At 55.0% G+C, this 23,633-nt stretch overlaps 1 protein-coding gene across 13 annotated transcripts; it reads right to left on the bottom strand.

Annotated features, from left to right (window-relative positions):
* Positions 1 to 408: 408 nt before the first annotated feature.
* On the bottom strand, positions 409 to 13,370 carry ADAR (adenosine deaminase RNA specific). Of its 13 annotated transcripts, none has more exons than XM_050715858.1 (15): positions 13,272 to 13,370; positions 9,572 to 11,113; positions 8,165 to 8,351; positions 7,938 to 8,095; positions 7,383 to 7,524; positions 6,984 to 7,201; positions 6,581 to 6,737; positions 5,397 to 5,595; positions 4,691 to 4,784; positions 3,150 to 3,278; positions 2,912 to 3,045; positions 2,571 to 2,753; positions 1,966 to 2,078; positions 1,425 to 1,552; positions 409 to 1,142 (listed from the first exon to the last, which is right to left on the bottom strand). In XM_050715858.1, exons 1-15 carry the CDS (start codon positions 13,307 to 13,309, stop codon positions 902 to 904), a joined length of 3,663 nt encoding a protein of 1,220 aa, XP_050571815.1. In that variant the 5' UTR covers positions 13,310 to 13,370; the 3' UTR covers positions 409 to 901. The 13 variants fall into 13 exon arrangements, with proteins under 13 accessions (XP_050571815.1, XP_050571816.1, XP_035423139.1 ...); XM_050715859.1 differs by having other exon boundaries at positions 5,397 to 5,568; positions 13,272 to 13,358; XM_035567246.2 differs by having other exon boundaries at positions 13,032 to 13,347.
* Between the last annotated feature and the right edge of the window lie 10,263 nt (positions 13,371 to 23,633).

The raw sequence follows: 23,633 nt of genomic DNA, 5'->3' as shown, positions 1-23,633 counted from the left end.
TCAACCCCCTCCTCTCAGGGTGCTCCGTGGTACGTACTGGGCAAGAGCCCCACTTAACGCAGCAGGCTGGGGGTTTGTCATGCTTTGCCTCACCTTTGGGGTGCAGTTCTGGGGGAGCACAGGCCTGGAGGACAGAGGGAGCAGAGGCCCCCACGACCCCATGAGAGCCCAAGGGGGGGAGGAGCCCCCGTCCCCCAGCCACAGCACCCAGAGCTGCCAGCAGGATAACAGAGCAGACCGGAAGGGGCCCCAGCCCCAAAACCTCTTGGTTAAACTCACACCTGCCAGAGGTTTGTGCAGAAGATTCCTTTTCACATAGCCCCTTCCCCCTCCAAAAAAGCCCTCAGCTCTACCCAGGAGTCCCTTTTTCAACCTGCAGCAATTCACACAGCCGTGGAACAGAACCAGTTAACAATACAGAAAATTTATTAAACAGGGAATGTTGTGCTGGCCGTCTTGCAGAGATCAGTTCGTGTCCCAGCCCAGACGGGCTGCCAGTCACCATCCAACAGAGAGAACAAGAGCCATGAAACCAGCCAGCTTTCTCAAAAGAGAGAATTTGCCTCAAAACCTGCCAGAGGGAGCTGCAGTGCACAGTGCAGTGCTCCAGGGTTGCAGTCCAAGAATCCCTCTGGTTTCTTGTGCCTTCTTTTAAAAAAGAGAAGATGTGAACATAAAAGCAAATAGAGACTGAGCCTGCCCCAGCTTAAAAAAAATACAACAAATTTCATGCATGTTTTAAAAGAGACAGGGCAGGGTCTCAGAGTAACAGGAGCAAAGAGAAGGCAGCCAGGCCTACAGGGGAAACTGCTGCATACTACTGACTCCATTTCAAAAAGGATGGACGCGTACACCCATGCTCCCACCTGCGCACTCAGCCACACACCCACAGGGAATCTCATTATGCATCAAGGAAAGAGAAATTATCTTCCTCTTGGGGTTTGCGGATCCAACTGCCATAGCCCATCTCTTCCAGCACGCTGAAGAAGCACTGCTTAGCTTCTTGGTACGACGTGGCTGCCTCCTTAGCTTCTGAGTACACCAAGAGCTTCTGCAAGTCTTTGCAGTTGTTCTTGGCACATAACTGCTGGAAGAGGGCAAACGTTTTCCTCTTCGACACACGAGACACCTCCAGCTTCGGTCTGAGAGAAAAAGGCAGCCATGAAAGACATGACAGAGAGAGAAGCAGGAGCAGGGGACACAGGGAACAACCTCACAATCGGATGCCTGCAAGCTCTGGCTCAGTGAGACTGGTGTAGGGCCTGGGCTGGGCAGTGTTTGTTCTGCTTCAAGAGCACTGGCTCGAATCAGTTCGAAATTCTTCTCCCCACACATGATACTGTAACTGCCCGGAGCATACTGGTTCTTCATGGCTGCACCCCTCTCTCCCCAAACAGAAAATCAGCAGGAGAGGCTCCTCTTACCCATCTACTTTCCCTTTTGTGCCATCCAAGACTTCAACTTCGCTTTCATCAGCAAGACACCAGTTCACCGAAGACTCCTTCGTCTTGCCCGTCTGCCTTGCAGAGTCATATACGCTGACTCGCCCAACCTGCATTGTCAGAGGTAAAGGAGGGTTTCGTGAAGCGTTAAAATCCCAGCTACCCCACTGCTGTTCCTTTTGGGAAGTGATCGCGCTAGGGCTGATCTCATCTGGGACAAGCGAAATCTGAGGCGTTTCCGTTCCCTGTAGAGAGGGGCTCAGCTTGTCCCACACACTAGGTTCTTACCAAGCTGAAGGCTACATGAAGGCTACAGGGGCAACCCTTGGTCTCCTCTCTCCCAGTAACCCACAGACACTGGGGGAACAACACGAAGAGGGCTGGTTTACTGGTCACTAGCCTCCTGACCCTGGCTGCAGGCACTCTGCCCAGTGACACCCCTGCAGGGGCCTCAGTGAGGTCCAAGCCCACGGGCAGAGGTGGAAGACAGGAGGGAAATAAAGAGGTGTCAGGGCCACAGTACCTCAGGGTGGTTGATGTGATACGGAGCCTGGAGCTTCTTCTGCAGCACGTCCCCATCTCGCACCATGCGGCAGCAGATTGCACGCGTCAAATGGCCCTGGCTGTACAAGTAACCTGTGAAGATACACGTGAAGGCATTAGGAAACAGGAAACTGCACAGGTAACGGACAAGGCAAACACTGACAACCACAGCACTTCCCACAACCTACAGAAAGCTGGCAGCCACACGGATCAGCAAGAGTGACCTCCTCATTGCTACACATCCCCTAGATGTGTAAGATGAAAATTTCTAGACTGCGACATTTACCACTAGACACATGCAGGCAATTTTTGTCTCACCCTCCTAGATCACATGTGCCTTCTAAAAATCGAGAACCCTGGAGAAAAACTCACTCCACCTACTACATAAAATCCACAAACTCCCTTTATGCTTCAAAACAGAACAGCTCTGCCAAGAATGACGTTTCAGTCTGTTACTCCTACAGCCTCCACAAACGAGCTTTTCCACCCCTGTGGGAGGGAGGTTATTTGTCAGTGCAGCCCATTTCTAAGCAGCAGGGCAGCACAGCTGCCCCCCAACCCAGAAAGAACCGGTGGGTCTCATACCAAGCGTAACAGAGCTGAGATAAACTGGCTCTATGAAGTGTGACAGCAACGCTCCTTGCAAACCGAGTACATTCCAGCGTAAGATTTTGTCACTGCAGGACATGGTGCGCAGCCTCTCCCCATGCTGGATCCCATCCCAAGTTGGCACAATGTCACTCGACTTCACGGGAATGGTACCTTCCCCTGCACAAGCAAAGAAGAAAGCTTTTCTGTAGAGTCAGATATTCAATAAACCTCAAAACCCCATCAACAGCTGTACAGGAAGTTATCTTCTACACACAGGCACCGAACGATCTCTGAAGTCAGCCTGGCTCCGCCATGCAGGGAGCAAACACACTCACCGTTCTCCACCTTGGTCCGCAGCTTGCCTTGCTTGGGGTTCTCAAAGAGAGGCTGATGCTGGGCTTGCCCCACCACGCTCGCCTGATCGCTGCAGGATTTATCAAAGAGTGCCCCGTCCCCACAAGGCGCTGTGCTAGAAAAGAAATGCTCCCCAGGTTAGAACCAGGTTGCAGAAAGCTGCCGAGGCCAGCGGTGCAGCAGCAACACAGGTCATTGCCTGTACAACCCCATACAGACCTGACATAGAGGTGAAAGGTGACATTGCTCTTTATTTTGAGTCTCTTCTTCCCCGCTGGCTCAAAAATGCTCTCTTTTGCAGAAGAAGGATTAGACGGGTCATACTTCATCAGCTCACTATAGAGAAACCTGAAAATAACAGCAGCACACCATCAAAAGGCTGCTTTGCTCCTCTAACAAGGAGTACCTCAGTCCAACCACTGCCACAAACTGAGGACGCTGCTCCTCATCCTGCCACACACGAGAGCAAAGACCAGGAGTCATGGTGGGGAATACCTGGAAGCCAACCTACAGCATTTGACACTCCAGACAAGGCATGAAATAAAGCAGATTTCTTGCAATGCAGAAGACATGTAATAGAAAATAAGTATTCTGTCAGGTAAGCAGACAGAAGCACTGGAAGGGGAGAGAAAGGAGCCTGGCTGGCTCTGCTCTGCTGCTTGCACGCATCTGATTCAAGCGTGAAGACAACTTCAAGGTTGGTAACCTAGCACCTTCAGTCAGCACCAAGTTCACGTTAACAGTAAACGGCCCCAAAGGCAGCTGAACACAAGCAGAATTGTTAGCACAACCCCACGATCCATTTACAGCGACTGGGTCTTTTATGGCTGCTTCTGTCTGGGAACAGATTAAAAACCTTGAGGTCTCCAACATGCTGTCAGGGACTAAAGAAAAACTGCGGCTTCACAGAGATTCCTCAAATAAAACCTGTGCAGGCACTTTGCAAGGAGAGGTGGAGCTCACCATTCTCATCTCTGATAGGCTTTGCTGTGCCAAAGCAGCCCAGCAGCCACAGCTGTCAAGATTAATAGCAGAGACAGACAGTAAGCAAGAGCGCAACGCTCTGATTTTACAGCTTGCTGGGGAGCAGCCCTCAACACCTTCCAGCACCGAGGAAGACAGATCCTAACAGCAGCAAAGGCTTTACAAAATCAGCTGGCTTCACGGTTCGTAACTGGAAGGGCAGACAATTATAAAAGGCTTGCCCAACTGCATCTCACTTCAGTTTAAGAAAAGAAAAAGCGCCATGCTGAATGTTTATACAAAGATGAGAACAACTGCACTGTTTGGTTTGGGGAAAGCCCCTCCCAACTAATGGAAAAGGATTTCTCACTTCTCAACACGAACACGTTTGACAAATTTTCCTGAAGCTTTCTACACCTGGGCCCAGAAAGGCTGCAGCAGGATCTGGCGGGCAGATTCCCCGGCACTCTGCCTCTGACAGAAAGCTGGGCTCAGACTGAAACCACGCTTTGCGTGCTGGCCAAGCAGCCTCTGCAGGATGCTTTATTTTAAGTACATCCAAAGCGGCCCTTGGGCTCTTGGCAGGTTTCCAGTTCGGTACTAATTTGGGACCATTCAGGCATGGCCCTTTCTTATCAGAAATAATATCCCTCTGTTTAACAACACATGGGTAAACAGCGGCGTTAAAGGATCACGGCTACCTCCGAAGGAACCATCACGGCTACATCCCTTTAGAATGGGGTGAGCACCTTTTGGCAGGCACCTCTCCCTCTCCTTTGGGTTTCCCCTTGTCTCACCTCACAAAACCTCTTCGAGAAATGATTTCCGCATGACAGTCATTCACAGTCTCCCCCTTCAAGCTCAGTTCTTCTCCTTTCACACATCGATTACCTGAAAAAAAAAAAAAAAAAAAAAAGAAAACACGTCACAAAGTCAACACACAGCTTCACAGAAGAAGGGAGGGTTTTGAAGGTTTTATCTCACCTGAAGTTTTACTTCTCTGGGCTTCTGAGCAGCAGCACCCTGACTATTAGATCATTATCCTGATCCAGGCAGTTAGGAAAATAAGGGACAAAGTACACGCTACTTTAGGGATAGTGAAGGCTTAAATTGCCACAGTTTTAGGGCAGTGTCCCTTCAAAACCCTCTGTGCTTTTCAACTAACCACTCTGGGTGGAAGCATAGCAGCTAACTAGAAAGGGGACTAAGGTATACAAAGCTGTGAAAAACTGGGGGATCTTGTTCTATACAACGCAGGAATCCACGCTCTGATGGATGCGCACAGACTAGCACAGAGCAATGCAAGCAAAGATTAAGAGCAATACAGCTGAAGGCACAATCACTTTGTTCTCTCCCTCTAACTAAATCACCTGTGACACTACGCAAGCCCTGGCAGCATTTCTTGCCCTCTCTGAAGAAACCTACAGCAATTCCCTAGTCATAGCTGACAGGGAAGAGCAGGGGGTTCAGAGATGAGCTCATGCTGGAAGAAGCTGTCCATACCTGTTCCGATGCTGACCACAACTCCCAGGTCGTTGTTTCCCCTCCGCATGATGATGGCAGCCAGGATCTTCCGCCCAAGCAGGCTGTGCTGGATGCGAGCAGTGAGGGCATTGAAGCACTGGTGGCTCAGCATGGCCAGCTGATCGTGGAGGGTACTGCCACTTACAGGGAGCTGGAACGGGGACGCAGACCAGGATTGCTAAGAGACCACAAACAGGTCAGTGAACAAAACAGCTCGAGCAGCAGCACCTAGCCTGAAACACAGCTATCCAAGCAGAAGGCAGGGACACAGAAAACACAGACCATAGGGAACGCAATTTTGGGCTGAGCACGCGGAGAGTATCAAGGGGTGGGTGAGGTTCTTTTGGTTATTTCTGGGGAAATACTCTCCAATGCGCTGAGTTCCGCTTTAAGCGCATCATCAACAGACAGCAGCAAGCTGTCCTCCTGGCAGCGAGCTAAACGGGCTGAGGAGTGGCCTCCTGGGATTGCCAGGGGAACCCCATTGCAAAGGAACAAAACCAATCTTGCCCGTTCCCAGAGACTCAGCCAAGGAAATCTGTTACTGGTTTCGCAGGAATTCCTTCTCTGGCTGCCTGTTGGGAGACTGCACAGTCACTCCGTCTCAAACGGGCACTTGCCTCCTCTAGCACTGCTGACTGCCACATTGTCCCTGATGGATTCTCTATTTACAGACACAGCTGCTACACTCAGCTGTGCAGCTGGGAATGCAGCTTTTAAGACATCACAAAACTCAAGTGCAATTTAAAGAAGCACAGGTTTGGGACAGCCATCCTGACACAAACAGGGCTTTGTTCTTATCTGATACACGACTTTTTGAGCTGACACAATTTTTAGTGTACTATGAAGGAATGCAGAATGGAATTATTTGAATCACAGAACAAAAATGAGCACGTTCCTGCTCCACCACAGGAGCATATTTTAGCAGCTTGTGGAAGTATCTGAGGATAATGTAGCCCTACAGCAGGCACCATCATGAGGGAAGAGAACGTCTATGCCCTGAGGAAACATCTAACCCATTTTAGGAGAGCATCAGCTTATCTACACCTTCAGAGAACAACGATCTCGCAGTTGCTCTTGAAGGCATTTTTCTGCTGGACTGAACAGCACAGGACAGGCAGGGCTAAAAAAGCAGCCCCAGCCTTGGAGGAAGAGGATGTTACCTCTGTGATGTTGATTCCCTCCATGCGCTCAGCCTTCTCCGTTTCCCCGATCAGGACTCTGAGTGCTGCGTCAGCTGCCTCCTGCTTGCCCTGTTTTTTACTGTGTGCAGTTACAGCTGGGAACCAGCGGCCTCCAACCTTCGCCTGATAGACAAACCTGTAAAGACAGCAGTGCACTTCTGAGAACCTCAGAGACCCCTGGATTTCAGTCTGCTTTTATATCTCAGCGTAGAAAAGAGCAGAGAGGAGGTAGCTTATCGTTGTCTGGACACGAGGTTTGGCGGAGGCAGCAGCACGGCCTGTTGCCACCTTTAACTGCATCAGGAACTTTGTCCTGAAGAACGGATAGAGAACACAACAGCAAAAACGCACAGTTTCCTCCCGGAGGGATGCAGCTACTTACTTTGGGTCGTGGGGAGGTCCCGACTGGTCAATGAGTTTGAACTCTGCAGCAAAGCCATTAGAGCGGGCGTACTCCAGCAGGCCGCTGACAGGGTTGACGTTCAGGTATTTGATGAGCTCCCCAACACCCTTCGCTTTTGCTGCCTTGGATTCATCCGGAGCGATGACCTGTGCTCCACAGCCGCGCGTGGACTGCTCACCCTGGGGCTTCACGACAGGCTAGAGCAGAGTTAGACAGGAGAAGGCTGTTAAATACAGAACAGCTGGTATTACTGCAGGACAAAGCAAACCTCTGCTAGAGCCAGAACATGACTTTGTGGGGTGAAATCCAATGGAACACAAAACAAAGGGGAAATACGACAAACAAAATACTTGGGTCTCATAAAGCAGCTCTTTGTACCTGTTCCGGTGAGACACGTGGCACAGGCTCTCCAGAAAGAATCTTCATGGCAACTTCTGCTGCCATTTGCTTTGCTCCCTTCTTGCTGTTTCCTACCACAGCAGGGAAAATTTGGTCACCCATTTTCACACAGTAGCTGAACCTGACAGGACATTATAGCATACGGAGAGTGTTAAGCATAGATGTTGCAGTCTGTTTATTATCCCCTTCTCCCAGTTCAAATTAAATCCTTCTGCATTCTCTCTTATTTAAGTCTACCACGATGGCCTCAAGCAGTTTAAAATGCCAGTCCAGCACTACCAGGTATGGTACAAGACTAGAAGCTGCTCCTGGTTTGGTAGAACAAACAGCATCCTTTTTCTCTGAGAAAAGGCATTACTTTTGGTCTCTTTCTGGAGGCAGATGTCTTGGAGAAGCCATTCCCAGACTCCTGGGATAAGAGAAGCCCTCAGCTAGGTCAGCGATGACCACGGGAACGTGGGTAGCATGCTGAACAGCAAGGATATTAAAGAAAGGGTTTCTATCCTCCCCGGAGCTGACAACGACATGCCATACCTAGGATCATGAGGTGGGCCATCCTGAGAGAGCAGCTGGAATTCAATCATGTTCCCTGATTTTTGTCCGTATTCCATTAATATGCTGATGGGGTGCTTCCCGGGAAGCATGTTCAGTTGAGCTGGCGCAGACGATGACTCTGGCTCTGAATGCAAAGGCTACAGCAAGAAACCAATTTCAGACCGAGCACTGTTTGACCAGACTTACAAATAGAAGACAAGACTCACCAGTTCTGATTCAGAACTGTTGGATGGAATCTGCTCTTCACATTTAATTCCATCGGGCCTTCCGTTCTCTGCTTCTTGCATCAGCACCTTCATAGCATTAGCTGCTGCCTCCTGCTTAGCAAGCTTTTTGCTCCCTGCTTCTGCTGGTGGGAATCGGCGCCCGCTGATCACTGCCTGGAACTTAAATCTTTGAAAGAAAAAGAAAAAAACAAGCAAGGTAAACCAAGAGGCAAACCCACGGTATTCTCACAGCAAGCAGCTCCCCTTGGGATTCAAGTGAGAAGGAACAGCTAGCTGCCACGTGCAGGAAGGACAAAAATACCAGGGATGCCAAGAGCTCTGCATCTGGGCCTTGCTTCATAGCATTTCCAGAGCTGTTCACGAGACGTACAGCAGCTCTAGATTTCGTTCTGAAAGTAAAGGATGAATTGTCTCGTTCCACAGCTGCCAAGCCCGAGAAGTGCAATGGCTGTACGCAAATAACAGCTCAGTTACGTCTCCTGCACACGGAGGAAGCTTAAAAGCAGCCTGCAGTTCCATCTGCACCTGGTCATTCAGGGTCATCTGTCCCTCCGGTGTTTTCCCTGACTACCCAAAGTGCTCCTGAACCACCCAGTGCATTCACACCACCTCAGAGAGGTGCTGCCGCACGTAAACCTCTTGCCTTCCATGCTTTTGTCTCCCTCCTCCTTGTGAGCGCTACACGGCTTTTCTCCTGGCCTCCAGCCCCGTGCAGAGGAAACCTGCTTCCAGAAAAAAGGGGTCAAGTGGGATCTGGAGATGGGTTGTGGGGCTGAATCCATTCAGATCGCCCCTTACAAAAAAAGCCTGGGACTCTGTCTTTAGAAATTAGGCCAATTTTCCTGTCTAGCGAGTCTATTGACATACCCCAGTGTGGCACATACGTACTTTTCATCGTCTCACTGGTGCTCAGGAACAGCCACAATTTAGCAAGTGGAGGCAGGACTCCAGAAACTGACTCCACGAACCGTAGTGTCACGCCACGCTCTGCTCGCACGGCATCCGCTCTGACCTGCTGCACCACAGGGATGTTCCGAGCGGGTTCACCTCATCTAACCCGAGATATCCACGCCCAAGGGCTTTGTTTGGGGCTCCCTTTATACCACTTCCACAGAGAGAACATCTCGACTGCCTTTGGATAAGTGAGAGGTACCCCCGAAATGCCAGTTTTACTCTCTGCAATCTGAAAGTGATGAAATCCGGGCTGCCTGGGGTTAAATTTTAGTGTTTTGTTGTTTTTTTTAAGCAGCTACAAGGAATCAGCTAGGCTAATCAGTCCCAAATGAAGTAAACATTAATGAGCAGGCCCTTCAGGGCAAGGCTGAGGTGAAGTTGGTTCAGGTTAGTTTAAACAAAGAGCTCAGGGAAGCTAGGAAATCTTCTTACCGTGGCTCGTGAGAGGGCCCGCTCTGCTCCAGCATGTCAAACTCACAGTGCTGGGAGGTGTACTGGGAATATTCGGTAAGGCCACTCACTGGGTTCTTCTCCTGACAAGCCATTAGTTTCTCGACAGGCGTACACGGGAAACCAGTGTCAAACTGGGCGGCGTAACTGGGGGAAGCCTGGGAGTTCATGATGGACTCCGACTCCTCAGGCTGCTTGTTGATAGTGTTCAGGTTGTCTGGGATGTCATCCGAAGCCCACCTGCCATTTTCAGAGCTGTCGTAGGTACTGAAGCTAGAAAAGACGGGCTTGGTGTCCTCCGGCACGGCTGCTTCTGTGTCACTGTCACTGCTCTGACCAGTCTGTCCCAGAGGCTGCTGTCCGTTCTCTATACTCGATCCTGCCGCTGGCGAAGCTACAGCCACGGTCATCTCCCGGGGGTCTGGAGGAACGGAGGAAGATGGCAAACTCGACCCAGGTGTGGGATCTGCTCTTCTGGTCGCTGTGCTGCCCTTCAGCCGCATCTGCATCCGCTCGCGTTTCCTGTCCGTCAGGGACCACCGTGGAGGGTTCGAGTTTTCCTTGTGGACATCGCCCAGCTTCTCCAGGGCGCTGAGAAAGGCGTTAACGTCCTTGGCCTTCGAAAAGCCAATGTTTTTGGCAAGGTTGAGCGCCGTCGTTTCTGCCACTCCGAACAAGTAGTTGCAGATTTTGTCCTTTGTCTCAGCCATCGTGGGGCTGATGTCTCTCGAGCCGGCCGCGCTCCTCTCCCCTCTGCTCTCAGAAGCTGAGGCCGCGCTGCCCCCCCCGTGCTCCGGAGGGTTTCTTTCTCTCCCCGCGCTTGGGCTGGCAATCCTCCACAGTGGCGGCGTCTCTTCACCTTTGTGCAGTTTGCCTTCTTTGAGGAGCTTGTACAAAACACGATTGACTTCTTTCTTTCGGGTTTTAAGCTTCCGTGCAAGATCATAAACCGTACAAGTCTTCCCCACCCCAAGCTGCCTGAAGATATTCAGAATTTCCTGTTCATGGTTCTGCCCAGCAAGAGACAGTCGCTGGAAATTCAGACTTATGGTGTCAGAATCTCTCCCCCAGTTCTCCTGACCGTGGTACTGAGGAGGGTGACAATGCGATGAAGTTTCCACCCGCAGGCACTTGTTGGAGAACCTATGGCATCCCGCTCTGCTGCGCCTGGCTTGCCATCTCCCTGCAGGAGCCGGTGCCACAGCCTGCCAGCCTCCGGCGCGCGGTTCCTTGTACGATCGCAGCTCCTGAATTAAACAGACTTCGCTGTCCTGCCCTTCTAGGAACTGCTGTCGTGAAAAGGCGTCTGGGTTAGTTTCCTGTGGGGTATGGGGGCGGTGAAAGAAACCTGGATTAGTGCCGGAGTAGTTACGTCTTGAACCGGTAAAATACGAGCCTTTGCCTCGAGCGGTGCCTCTGTTCATAGCGCACTGCTGGAGCGCGAAGGTGAACCGGGCTGCCTTCGCAGCGGTAGAAGAGAAGCCGTGGGTCGCTCGGCGTTCTCCAGTCCTGAACAGGAACCTGCTAGGAGGGGGAAAAACAGGACTTCAAAACCCAGTTACACAATTACAGGCTTCCAGAAAGTCAGTCCGAACAGCCTCCCTGCTACCAAGACATCTGAGGCGTCTTCGCCTTGCCAAGCCTCCCTGCTTTCCACAGAGTTTAAATTATTCACGTAGGCACAAATGGCAAATTCTGTCTGCCCAGCACAAAAGCCAGCAGTTGGGAATCACAGGTGAAGCTACCCCCGAGAAAACAGCTTAAAAAAAAGAGCGACCCTCTCTTCTTTTGGGGCTGAATTTCAAGCCGGCTGCGCAGAGGCTGGTTGCCTTTTGGCAATGCCTTCTGTCAAAGGCTCACCAGGCGCCTGCAGAACACAAGCAGCTTTCACTTGGCTGCCCTCAGGGAGGCAAGAATCACAGCTCTGTTGTGCAGAGAAACAGCGGCACGAGGAGGTGAAGCAGCTGACACAGGACATAGCAGAGCTGCAACGGGCTCAGAGCAGTTTTTAGACTCGTGGCCTGAAGTCTGACACCCTAAATGTACTTTCCTTCCTGGACGTGACCTACAGAGGTAAAGCATCGCACCGCAAGAGGCGTAAAGTGATAACATACAGAGAAATCGGATAGGTGCGTGCTTTCTAATGGTATGAAAGGTATTTTGGGACTGCGGCCCCAATTTCACTCGCATCTCTGACAGCTGGGCCATCCCCCTGTGCTACAGGGCATAGGTCTAAGCTTTTTACACGCTTTTTAAAGAAAACAAACCAAGCACAGGATAAAATCTAGCCCTTCCACCACGGCTGCTTGTGAACGAAGCGGCTAAAAACATGCAATGATACCCTCCTACCTCCTTTTCGGTGACACTCAAGTCACCTATCTTCACCTATGTGGCTAAGCCTTTCCTTGGAAAACTAACTTCGTGAAGAAAGTTCCCCTCCTTCGTAAAGAGGCCTTTGTGAGAGTTCTGCAGCCACGTGGTGCGAGCTTTGATGGGTGAAACGCAGGAGCTGGCAGTTACACGGTGAAAAGGAGAGAAGGAGGTGGGCTGCACGCGGGGTAATTCATTCCTAAAGTCACCTAAACGGCAAAGTAACAGCAACATGCGCAGAACCAAGTACAGCCCAAGGTCGCCGGGAGCTTCACTCTTTAAACAGGGAGGTTAACAACCCCTGCCTGCACCCAGGCACCACCACAGGGACTTATTCCACCCCCTGGGAACAACACGGGCTCCACGGGAGGCGAGCCCTGCGCTGGAGGCAGGGCTGGCAGGAAGGAAGAGGGGGGTTAAAGGTTTATCCCCACGCTGAAGGCTCTTACCTCGCTCCTGTCCATAAGCTCCCGCACGCGCCACTTACTCTGTCAGCAAGAGCAGCACAAGCGAGACCCGACCGGGCAGAGTGCAGGCGGCACCGGGCCCCACCGGGCACCCCCGCAAGATGGCCACGAGCTCCCTTTCGGTTTCGGTTCCCGCACCCTCCCCGCCCCGCCGGGGGCGGGCGGCGCCGAGGCTCGGCCCCGTGCCCGGGACGGCGGCGGGGAAAGGACGCGGGGGGGGGCCGCAGGCAGGGCCCGGGGCTGGGCAGCGATCGGGGAGCGGCTCCCGGCGGGAGCCTCGGCCCGGCCGCCAGCACCGGGGCTCCCCCGGTTGTACCGGGGGCTGCGGGACCCCCGGCCCCTGACAGCCGCCGCTCCGCGGGGCGGTTCCCCTTGGAACTCGGGACGGCTCCGTGTCCGTCGCGTGCGGCCTCCGGGACACCGGGAGGGGAACGGGGGGGGGGGCGAGCCGGGGCCTCGGGCCGTACCGGGCAGCCCCGGGCCGTACTGGGCAGCTCACGGGGCAGCACGGCCCGCCTCCCCGAGCCCCCCCAGCCCCGGGACTCCCGGTGCCGAGCCGCCCCCCCCCCCCCCGCGCCCCTCCGCCCCCTCCGCCGCCCCCTTACCCCCTCCGCCGCCGTTGGCGCCGCGGCGGGCGCACGGTGATGACGCAGCCGAGCCCCGCCTGCGCCTGCGCGGAACGCCCCGAGGCCGCGCGGCCGCCATCTTCCTTCAGGACACAGCGCTTCGGGGCCCGCTTTCGGGCAGGGCAACGCATCGCCGCGGCGTGGCCGAGGCCCGGGCACGACACCCGAGGGCTCGGCCGGGCCGCTCCGCCGGGGGGGGGTGGGGCGCTGCGGGGGTACCTCGTGGCGGGGGGCGGCGGCGGCGGCTCCGGCTTCATCCCGGGGAGCCGCGGGAGCGGCCGCCTCAGGCCTGGGCCCGCACGTGCCCAGCACGGCGCATGCGCCATAGCCCCGCCGCGGGGCCGCGCATGCGCGTTGCGCACGGCCCGCGTGCCCTGAGGGCTTCGGGGCCGGGGGGGGCGAGCCCTGGAGGGGGGGCCGGCCCCACAGCCCCCCATGCCCCCCCTGTCTCCAATGGCTCCCCAAGTCCTGTGGGGCTCCTGCCCCCAAGGCCCCCCCCAAATCCTGCAGCCCCTTGGTGCCCCCTCTCCCCCGGGCTCCCCCATCCCCAAATCAGCACCCCAAAGCCGCCCCCCCCCCCAGCCCCGCACCCCCCATCCTCCATCACGGGGACAGCCTCGGCCCCCACACGGCCTCCCCCTCACGGGCACCCCCCCCACAGATCACACCCGGCACGGAGCAGCTCGTCCCCGTACGCGGCCGTGTGTCAGCCGCCGTCCAGCAGCGAGACGCGGGCAGCGAGATGGTGCCCGTGGCGGGGGGGGGGAGGCAGGAACACCCCCCCCCCCCCCCCCCAGCAGGTTGCACATCTCGTCCCGGAGGCTGCGGGCACGCCAGGCAGCGTGCGCGTGGGTGTGCACACTCGTGGGGGTGTGCCTGGTGGTGGGGGTGTACGCAGGGGGACAGCGGGCACCTCCGGGGCTGGCAGGGCGGGAGCCCCCGGCTCGTGTGTCCGGGAGCCCCGAGGGAAGGGCTGGGGAGCGGCTTAGGGGGGCACCCACGAGCGTCTGCCCTCAAAGCGTCTGCCCGCCAGGGACCAGAGCACCCGAGGACGTGGATGAGCTCCTCAGAGGACCCCAGCCTCTGCCAGGCCCAACGAGGTCGCTGCTCGGGGTGGGGATCGCACACCCACGGGGCTGCTTCCCCGCGGCTTCACGAAGGCATTTAAATGAGCCTGGGAGTGCTGCAGGCACGCAGGAGCTGTGAGTCAGGCCCCAGAATTGTCAGGCTCAGCTATTGCTCATGTTTGGTGACGTTTTTGTGAAGCTCAGGTTGAGGGTTGTTTAGGTTCCTTTCCTTTCCTTTCCTTTCCTTTCCTTTCCTTTCCTTTCCTTTCCTTTCCTTTCCTTTCCTTTCCTTTCCTTTCCTTTCCTTTCCTTTCCTTTTTATTTTTTTTATTTTTTTAAATGATTCTGGGATTTTTAAAATTTTTTTTTTTTCTGGAAGATTTTTGGGTTTGTGTTCCCCAGGCTGATTTCTGAATTTTATTTTTATTTACTTATTTTTTTTTTTCTGTAACAGGGATACCCATTTTCTAAAAAAGGACCCCCTCAGTCAGCTGAAATTTTCACCTCTTGATTCCTAGGAGGATTTGGGAGTGCAGAAAACCCTGCCTGGGATGAGACTCACCCCAGACCTGCAGACACAGGGGTCAGGCACTACCAGCCCAGACAAGCAGCGTTTCTCACCCACTCATTAGAAGCGTGAATGACTGCGGCGTGCAGAGCACACAACCATCAAATCCTCAATCTGTTCCTTTTTGTTTTTTCCTTTCCCTTTTAAATTTCCTGTGATCGCTCTGAAGCTTTAACCCAGCCTCAGTGAATTTGATTCATTTTTGCAGCTCCTGAGGCACAGCAGAAGGGTTACCGAGCTGCTCTCTGTGGTGTCGATGTGATATACCTTGTCCATGAAATAATCTATAGCTGGGGTTACGGAGCCATACATCCTCTCGGATTGCAGCGCCCCGAATGCGACAAATAGCCACTTAATCGATACGAGTTCATTCTCCGTTCTCCTCGTTTGTGGAAAATTGGGCAGCCTCCAAGCTCGTTTCCATAGGAACGTGATTTGAGACTGTGCGAGCCGAGCTGCCGGAGGCCCGGCGTTAGCACGGCGGCGTTATCTGCTTCGTGCTGGCAGAAGTTCCCGTGGCCTCCCCGTATCGCAGCCGCCTAACGCTGGGCTCCCGCTCGCTGGAAATGGGCTTGGGGACTTAATTTGTGCTGGAGATAAGGCGCCGATCGCCGCTTTCCGTGCTGGTGCAGCCGAGGCGGAGGCTCCTGCCTCCAGGCTGCTGCCTCCAGCCCTTGGCGGAGGCTGAGGAGGGCCCCTTCGCCCCCCCGGCAGCAGCACCCCACGCGAGAGCAGGGGCCGCCGGGGCTCGTCCTGCCCCACGCCCCGTGGGGGCTCCCCCAGGGCCCTGCGGGAGGCTTCCCGGAGCCACCGTCCCCGCGCGATGGCAGCATTTGCTAAGGCACTGACGGGCTGGAGATGCCTCAGGTGTCTGCTTTGTTTTGCTTCCCTCTTCTGAAATGAAATGAGGTGAAATAAATTGTAGCACAGCTCCCCCGCCCGACTCCCTGTTCAAATGCCAGCTCTTGGGTACGGCTATTGTTCCGCCGAGCTTCATTTTAAAACTGCTTTATTAGACGCTCTGAAATATCGCTTCCTCGCTGCTGAAGTCAGCCTGTTCCTACCAGGGAGATAAAAGCTGATGGCTCGATTGCAAAGGGGACGTTTTGTTACTCTCCTGGATCAGATGACTGCATTGGTTAATTGAACGTGGCCCTGGGAGCGGTGCTGCGTTACCGGGCTTGCCGGTGCCTGCTCCCCTCCACCCCAGGGGCAAGCTCTGCTCTCGCGCTGCGGATCTGAGAGGTGCAATTAGGTGCTGGCCTTCTCGCAGGAGCCCCCATCAAGCCCTCTAGGTTCCTCGCACAAGGAATTGTGCTGATTCAGCCCCTACATTCTCCAAAACAGGCAGCGTTGCTCTTCACTCTCTGGGCGCAGATGCAAAGCTGGGAGCTGGCATGGAAAAAATGCAGCTCCTGTGCCTTCAGTTCCCGTGCAAAGTATTTTTTTTTCCCCAACAGATTTTTTTTTTGTTTTTTGTAGCTAAAAACACAGCGCAGGTAACTCGATGGGTCCATCCAGGAGTGTGTTTCTGGTGGTACGTTTTTTATACAAGTGTCTAGCAATTAATCAGCCTGAAGAAGAATTACTCCTAGCTTGTTACAGCATCACAGGACAGGACCGAGCTCTGCATGGACCAGCTGGCGCTCGCCGTCAGACAGATGCATGGACACCTGCTCATCCGGAGGGAGGTTGCGCTCACACCTCCAGCCCTCGGCCTCTTTTTTCTCAAACATGGGAAATTCTGCCCCATCCTGAGCCTGGGGCACCAGGGGAAGGTGCTGAATTGCCATTCTTTGCTTTGCTTCAACCCCTCCGAGCCTGCTCCCGCCCCCCCAGGGCTGTTTCCCAGCTGGCGAAGCAGCAGGCTTACGCGGAGCATCGCGCAAGCTTTTTCTTCCAAGGCTCCTTGCTGTTCAGCAAAGGCGTGAACCTGAGCTTTGGTAAAGCCCCGGCAGCTGCCATGTCTGCTCTCCAGAGATGTCAGCAGCAATTACTCATCTCCAGAGCTCCCGGTGCGGAGGGGAAGGGGGGGACTCTGCCGCTTCTCCCGTCCACACGCTGCTTGCCCTGCTCTGGGGACGGGACAGCACGCTCCTGCGGCTGACGTCCTCAGCGCCGAGCTGGGAAGCGCGGCGTGGGAAGGCAGGTGTGGAAGGCACAGATGCGGCAGTGGAAGGAGCCGCGGCAGTGGCAGGAGCCGCAGCAGTGACTCCCAGCACAGCTGCAGCGGCGAGGAGCGCAGGTTTGTGCCGGCTCTTACAAAAGGCAGGGCGTTGCTTGGAAAACAGGCAAGAGACGGAGCGTGGCACCGCCACCGGCTGATCCTCGCGTGGCTGGGGATGCCACGTGAGCACAGCCTTTGCCTTTAGCTCTTGGATGATCACAGGCTTATCTGTCGTGGGTTCATGGCCATCGTAGTGTCCACTTGGCAACTTTTCCCTGGGGTGTTCTCCTTCAGCCTCGCACCATGATTGCCTTTGGCTCGGGGACAGGAAGACCCGCTGCTGCCACCGTGACCAAGCGCTCTCTGGCCTTTTGCTGCCTTCAGACACCGGCGTTGCTCCTTGGCGTGGCTCACGCTGCTCCAGCCTGGTCATCTCCTCCTTATCAAGCTGTCATCCCTCAGGTGGCGGCTGAAGCACCACAGGGGGACCCTGGGATGCGGCCGCCCAGCACCTCTCGCAGAGATTTCTTGGAGGGGGATCAGCATGAAGGGGACCCCACGGCCACTGAGAATTGATGCAGCAGCTCCCAGAGAGTGAATCAGTTACATTAATCAACACTTCCAAATGCCAGATTCCGAGGAGCTCCCTAATATATGGCATTAATATTCTCTTCTGTAACCTTTACGTTGCCACCCAGTCCAGTTCCCTTTTGCCCTTTGCTACTCCCTTTTGTGTTTAATATTGAATCTGATTTGGCAGAGAGAGGGCTTTACTGTGCACTCAGACAAATCAAAGGGATTTCACAATCCCTCGGCTGGGAAAAGCATCAGCCCGGGGGCAGAACGCATCCCCTGGGGCTGCACCCCCAGACAGGGCTCCCCGCTCGCAGCTCCCCTGCTGCTCGTCACCACCCCGAGGGCAGGAAGCCAGGGGCGGCTTTTCATCCGCAGCGCTCGCGGCGCTTGCCTCAGGGCTCAGCCGAGCCGCCTCCCTGCTGACCCTGCCATTTTCTTCAAGGTCAGCGCTCTGCAAACTTCGGGAGCTGCCTGGGGAGGCAGCGAGACAGACAGCCCGCTGCTCTCAGCTCCTTTTTATTTATGGAGCTATTGAGCACAGAGAGACTGTTTAATGGATTGTCTCGCAAGGGAAAGCCTGGCGCAGCCGGGTCTCCAAAGGGCTTCCTTGCGTGTAGGACTTCTTTGTGCCTCCCACAGGATCCTATTACACCTTCTTCTCGGCTTTTTCTTTATTCGCTGTGAATTATTTTTTCACACAGCACAACCCAGCTGACAGAGCCGAGAGCTGTAGATCAGTGACTCGCATAGATGGGTAGGCAGGAGGGCGGCTGGAGGGAATGATGGGTGGCATGGAAGATAGTTGTTTGCAGATCTCAGGGACACGTACGGTGCTTTAATTGGTTGGTCTGCACAGATTTCCCCACAAACAGCATTTTTTAATCTAAAAGAAAGCAAGAAACTGGAACGTGTCTTGCTTCTTTCATGACTTCCCTGGAGGCAGCAGCAGCACATTAAGGAAAAAGAGAAGGAGGAGGAAAAAATAGTCAGAAGCACCAGGTGGCTGAATATCTTGCAGCCTAATTGATTCCTCTTTAATTAGTACAAAACCTGTTGCTCCCAACCAACGTTCAGTGCAAGCTTTGGAGCAAGCAGCATCCTCCCCGGCTCCACGCCAGCTTGGCGTGGCAGCGCAAGGCGAGGAGCAGCCAGGGAGTGGCGCAGAGCTGACGGTGCCACCTCGGCACCTGGGGACAGGGCTCACCTCCAAGGTCTGAGATGTTCTTCCAAGCAGCAAGAGCCAGAGGAGAAGAGAGGAGAGGAAGCCGTGTCAGCACAAGGCATTGGAGGAGAGCGTGCGGGTAACGTGACACTTCACTGGGATTTCTGCCCCGGTGCTTGCCCTCGCCTGGAAACCACCCGCCAGTTATCACCCCAAACACAATGGCATTTTTCGAATGGAAAAGAGCTTAATGCCATTAAACTGTTTGTCGTGGCTACGATTTCAAGTGGCTTCATCCAAGTTCAAGTCTGCTTCTGGCTTGTACCTGGCCAGTGAAGACATCCCTATAGCAGCGTGCTCCTGAGAGCCCAGCGCCAGGGCAGGGCAGGAGCCGACCCTCCTCCAGAGGCAGCCTTAAGGGCAGGCGTACGTAGCACACAGGAGCAGATATTTAGCTTCAGAATATCAGCTTGCTTTTTTATTAGTGGAAAGGATGATGTTCACTTTCAGTGAAGTTACTTCTTTGCTTTCTGCCTCCTGAATTCTGAAAGGACGTTCAGGGACTTGCCTGAACCAGGTTCTGTGCTCGCTGCTCCTAGGTCAGGTTGGAACTTTGTCAAGCAGGCTCAAACTCAGCCCCTGCAAGCATCTGGCCAGGTCTCTAGGAATTCTGAAAATGACACCTTATGGTTTTAATTCTTTGGTCTTTCTGATCCACGTCTCCCCTTCCACCAGCACAACGTGGGCACAGCCACTCCCCTCTCACCCAGCAGCTCCTCTGCAGCAGGAATCTGACTCTACTTCTGGACCCCCACTTCTGTCAAAATACTGGCATGGAAGAGGCGATAACTGGTCTGGAGGTCTTGCAGCAAAGCCCCCTCGGCCAGCCGGTTCACAGCAGTTACCATTGCTTAAGCACAGTGGCTGCTCCCCAGCAGGAAATCCAGAAATACCCATTTAGGTAGAAAAGCGTAATTTACCATTGCATTTCACAGCTGGTTCCTGCTGAGAAACCCTTATTGTGCGAGTGCCAGGCCAGCAGGCTCTGGGAAATGGAGATAGCTTCTTCCATCCTGATAACCACGCAAAGGGACACAAATGCCATTAATACGAGCCTGGCATCTTTGCAGGCAGATGCATCCTCTGTGAGCGCTCATGGGAATTGCAGGCACGTCTGGGAGAGAAGAGGAAGCTCATGTGCGAACACTGCGGCCTGACCAGGGAGATAACAGCGCTCAGCAGCAGCCAAAACATCCCCTACGAGCCTCCACATGCAGTCCCAGCCCCGCAGGTCGCTGCTGCGCTGGGTAACCGTGCAGAAGTGCCGGAGACCCCGGAGCAGGAGGGGAGGCAGCCGGAGCCCCCTCCCTGCCGTGCACCTCGCAACGGATCAGGAGCAGTTTTCGCGGTGCCGAGCTGCTCGGCTGATGTTGCCCAGAGCTCTCCGGAGGCGTGATGTGGCCTGCAGACCTCACACCGCGCTGCGGGATAATTAACAGTAACTAACAGCCCCAGCGGCACCTGCGCTCCCAGGGCCGGGGTGATGAAATTAGCAGCCAGGCAGCCCCAGTTTTACCTTGGAAAATGAGCCCGTGTGAAATGGAAACAACCGCAGGGAGACAGGCCCCGAGCTTGTTTTATTCCTGCAGCAGAGCTCAGCCTTGGAGGGGGAGGTTATACTGGAGGCTTTGCTGATTGCGCTGCCCGGCTGGAAGCTGCAGCTCCCTGTGGCTGTAACCCAGCCCCTCGAGAGCAGAAAACCACTCTGCGGATGCCTGCTGGGTGCCCTTCAGCAGGTAAAGGGGCTTTCAGCTTGTCAGCTGGGGAAATGGCAGCGTGCAGAAGCTGGAGCCCTCCTCCTGCCTCCTTCCAAGCGCAGAACCTGCTGCAAAGCCCCCGGCGGCCACGTGCCCGCCCTCGTCCCCAGGAGCTGCCTCCTGTGCCCAGCTCATTTCCAGCACGCAGGTGCCTATTCGAACCCAGGGCTCGTGGAGCAATTTCCTCGTGGTTCTCCCCTCCCCGCTGAAGGCCACCAGTCCCCTACTGATTATAAAAAGCTCCATCTGCTTTCAAGAAACTGTTGAGCGAAACAATTAATAGCTTTTTTTTTTCCTCCTCCCATCGCCGCCACCACAGAGCACACACCGATGCTGCCACGTGCACCGAGCGTCCCCTCCAGGCTGGGAAAGCAGAGGACAAGGGGACATGCGAGGGACATGGTTCTCTGCCTCCATGCAGAAGCCTTAATCCCAAACCATTAATAAAAACAGATTTCATGCCGCACGCAGAGATTAAAGGAATTCACCTAGTCTCCAGGGGTAGCATCAGAGCTACAGCTGTAGTCACACGTTGGGGCTCTGCTTCGCTAAGCCACTAATTTGGGAAATGAAGCTATATGCTTTTAATCGCCTATCAAAGAGCCCCTCAAATTGTTGGAGGTATTTTTAGAGTTTACAGGTATTAGCTCAAAAAAAAAAAAAAAAAGCCCAATTTACTGATTCGTCATGGTTCAACCGCCACACATCACCCCCTCCTTCCTCCTCTGCTGGCCCCGCAGCACCCACGCCTGGATCAGCCAAAGGCTTGTGCCCACTGGAGCCCTCCTGCCACGTGTGCAGGATGTGTCCCGGGGCAGCTGCTTGGCTGCCAGGCCCTCGCACTGCTGCTGCATTGCCCGATTTTATTTATTTTTTTTAAATGGACTGAGCCAAAGCTCCCAGCACAGCACTCACAGGCTTCAAGCGAGGCTTTTGAATTGTCGCCTGGATTTAGCAGCACCAAGTGGGAAAGGCTCCAGCTTCCCCTTCTCTTCTGTTCCCTCTGTGAAGTTGTTTTTGTGCCCTTTGCGCTCCAGCCAGCTTTCATCCTCATTTTTTAGAGGTTAGGGACAAACCAAGCCATTAGCTGGATTGAAGGAGCAGTCCAGGTCCCACACACTCATGTCTGTTGTGTTCAGGTCACGCTGGGGGAAGTGGGAGGGGAATCCTCAGGATGCCTCGATGCACAGCTAGAGGAAGGAGGATTTGTGACACTGGCAAGCACCTGGAGCGTGCCACAGACCCCACGAGGCACATGGGAAACCCCAAACCCCTTCAGTAAAACCCCTCTGGGAGCAGGTGGCTTGGAAACACCTTGCTGCTCATGTAGGAACCTGAGATTCCTGGGAGGGAGCAAGGAGCACAAGCGGCCCTACAAAGCGCCGAGCAGCTCCCAGCACGGAGCTTGTGTCATGGCTGGAAGGTGGCAGAGCAGCTCCGGGCTCCAGAGACACCGCAACCTTCTGCTCGGGTTTCTCCAGGCACTTCTCCTCCCTGCTCGTCGCTCTCATTCAGAAAAGACGAGCCCCGCGCGGATCAGAGCCAGGCGGGCTGCCAGGAGCTGGCATCTGCCACCTCTGCGGGCACAGCTCCTCCCTCGGTCCAGCTCAGGGTGACCCACGGGGAAGTTTAATTCTCTCTGGTGCAAGTGGCAATGACAGAAGCCACCTCGAAGCCTGGTGCTGGTGCTGCTACCCCCGTGCCTCCCTCCAGCCCCATCGCTGTCTGTGCCTCAGCACCCCCACTGTGCAACGGAGCGGGGCCGCTCCCCCCTCGCCAGGGTCTCCCCGAAGCACATGGATGGACCACGACAGCCTGGCACAGACCCCCAGAGGCACAAAGCTGCTTCCCAGGGACATGCAGGGAGCTCAGCACCACCCAGGGACGTGCCACCCAACGCCATGGGTTTCCCACCCCGCACCGCTTGCAGCACGGGGCTGTCCTACAGGAGCGATGCAACCACGGCACGAGCACCTTGAGCCTTGCTCCAAGCCAAAGCCGAACACCGCTCCCACCGGCAGGAAGAACAGAGCTCCAAAGACCAGCAGAACAGAGGGGTCCGAAGCATTTATATATGTACGTATATATCATATATTTGTGTGTGTAACTATACATAGGTATCTGCATACTTACACACCGCACAGGTAAATATTTATAGATACTGACCTCTTCAGATTAAAGTCCAAGGCACTTTTTACAGTGAACAGGTTAAAGCCATAGTTTAAAACATGCCTGTTTCTGGGTACAGATCAGTTTTATGGCAATGCTGTCGGGACAGGCAAGTCCCCACTCCCTTCCCCTGTTTAGGAGACCCAGCCACGCTCAGACCAGAAGGAGGAATGTAAGCCCGGGGCCAGAGCCTGACCGCAGAGACGCGAGCAGCTCCGCCAGGGCCAGGAGGTGCGTTGGGGTGTGCTAAGACCCCGGCAGCGCGAGGGGAAGAACACTTTGGGTAGAAGACGGAGCAGAGCCAGGTGCCGCAAGGTGCGCACCGAGCGTCCCGGATGAGAGCAGCCACTGGGCTCACGGTGCTGGAGACCTGTCCTGTGCCCCATTGCCTGAGCAAGAGGGGGCAGACGGGACTCACCTGGGGGAAAACGCCTCATCCCACAGAGCAGCTTGGCTTTCCCCTGCAAAATCCCCTGTCTGCAACCCTGTGCCCTCCATGTGGCTATGGGGAGGAAGCTTGGAGCTGGGTGAGGAGAAGCTGGGGCTGGAAGCGAAGCAGAGCCTTCCAGCAGCAGCTTCCCGGGTTTGGTCACCAGGAGGTCACCACCAACACCCCAGCAAACCTACCTGCTGGTCACAGGGCTGCAAGCCAGCCAGGGGGACACAGGGCAGGAGGAACCCGAGGGAGAGCAGCGCAGGGAGCCCAAGCACCCTAGAAATCTCAAGGCACCCCCAGAGCTAGCAGGGGAGGGGCAGCCCTGCCCTCCCGAGGAGAGGAGCCAGCCCCTCTCCTCTAGCCCAGCTGTAAGGCCCCGTCTGGTCCTGGGCTGGGTTCCAACGGGGGGCAGCTGGAGGCAGCCCCACCACGGAGCTCGGGGCAGCATCACAGCAAGCTGCTGCAGGGCAGGAACTGGGGGATACCGGAGGAGATCAGGCTGCAGGGGCCAGCAAGAAGACGTTGGGGCTCACGGCCGGAGCGCTCGGTGAGGTACAGATGTTGCCGTGACTCCCAGTGGGATAATCGGCCTGGGAGGGTCAGGCCAGCACAGCTGCGA

Source organism: Cygnus atratus, chromosome 28 (assembly GCF_013377495.2).
Source record: "Cygnus atratus isolate AKBS03 ecotype Queensland, Australia chromosome 28, CAtr_DNAZoo_HiC_assembly, whole genome shotgun sequence".
NCBI lineage: Eukaryota > Metazoa > Chordata > Aves > Anseriformes > Anatidae > Cygnus > Cygnus atratus.
This window is presented reverse-complemented; position numbering and strand designations above follow the sequence as displayed.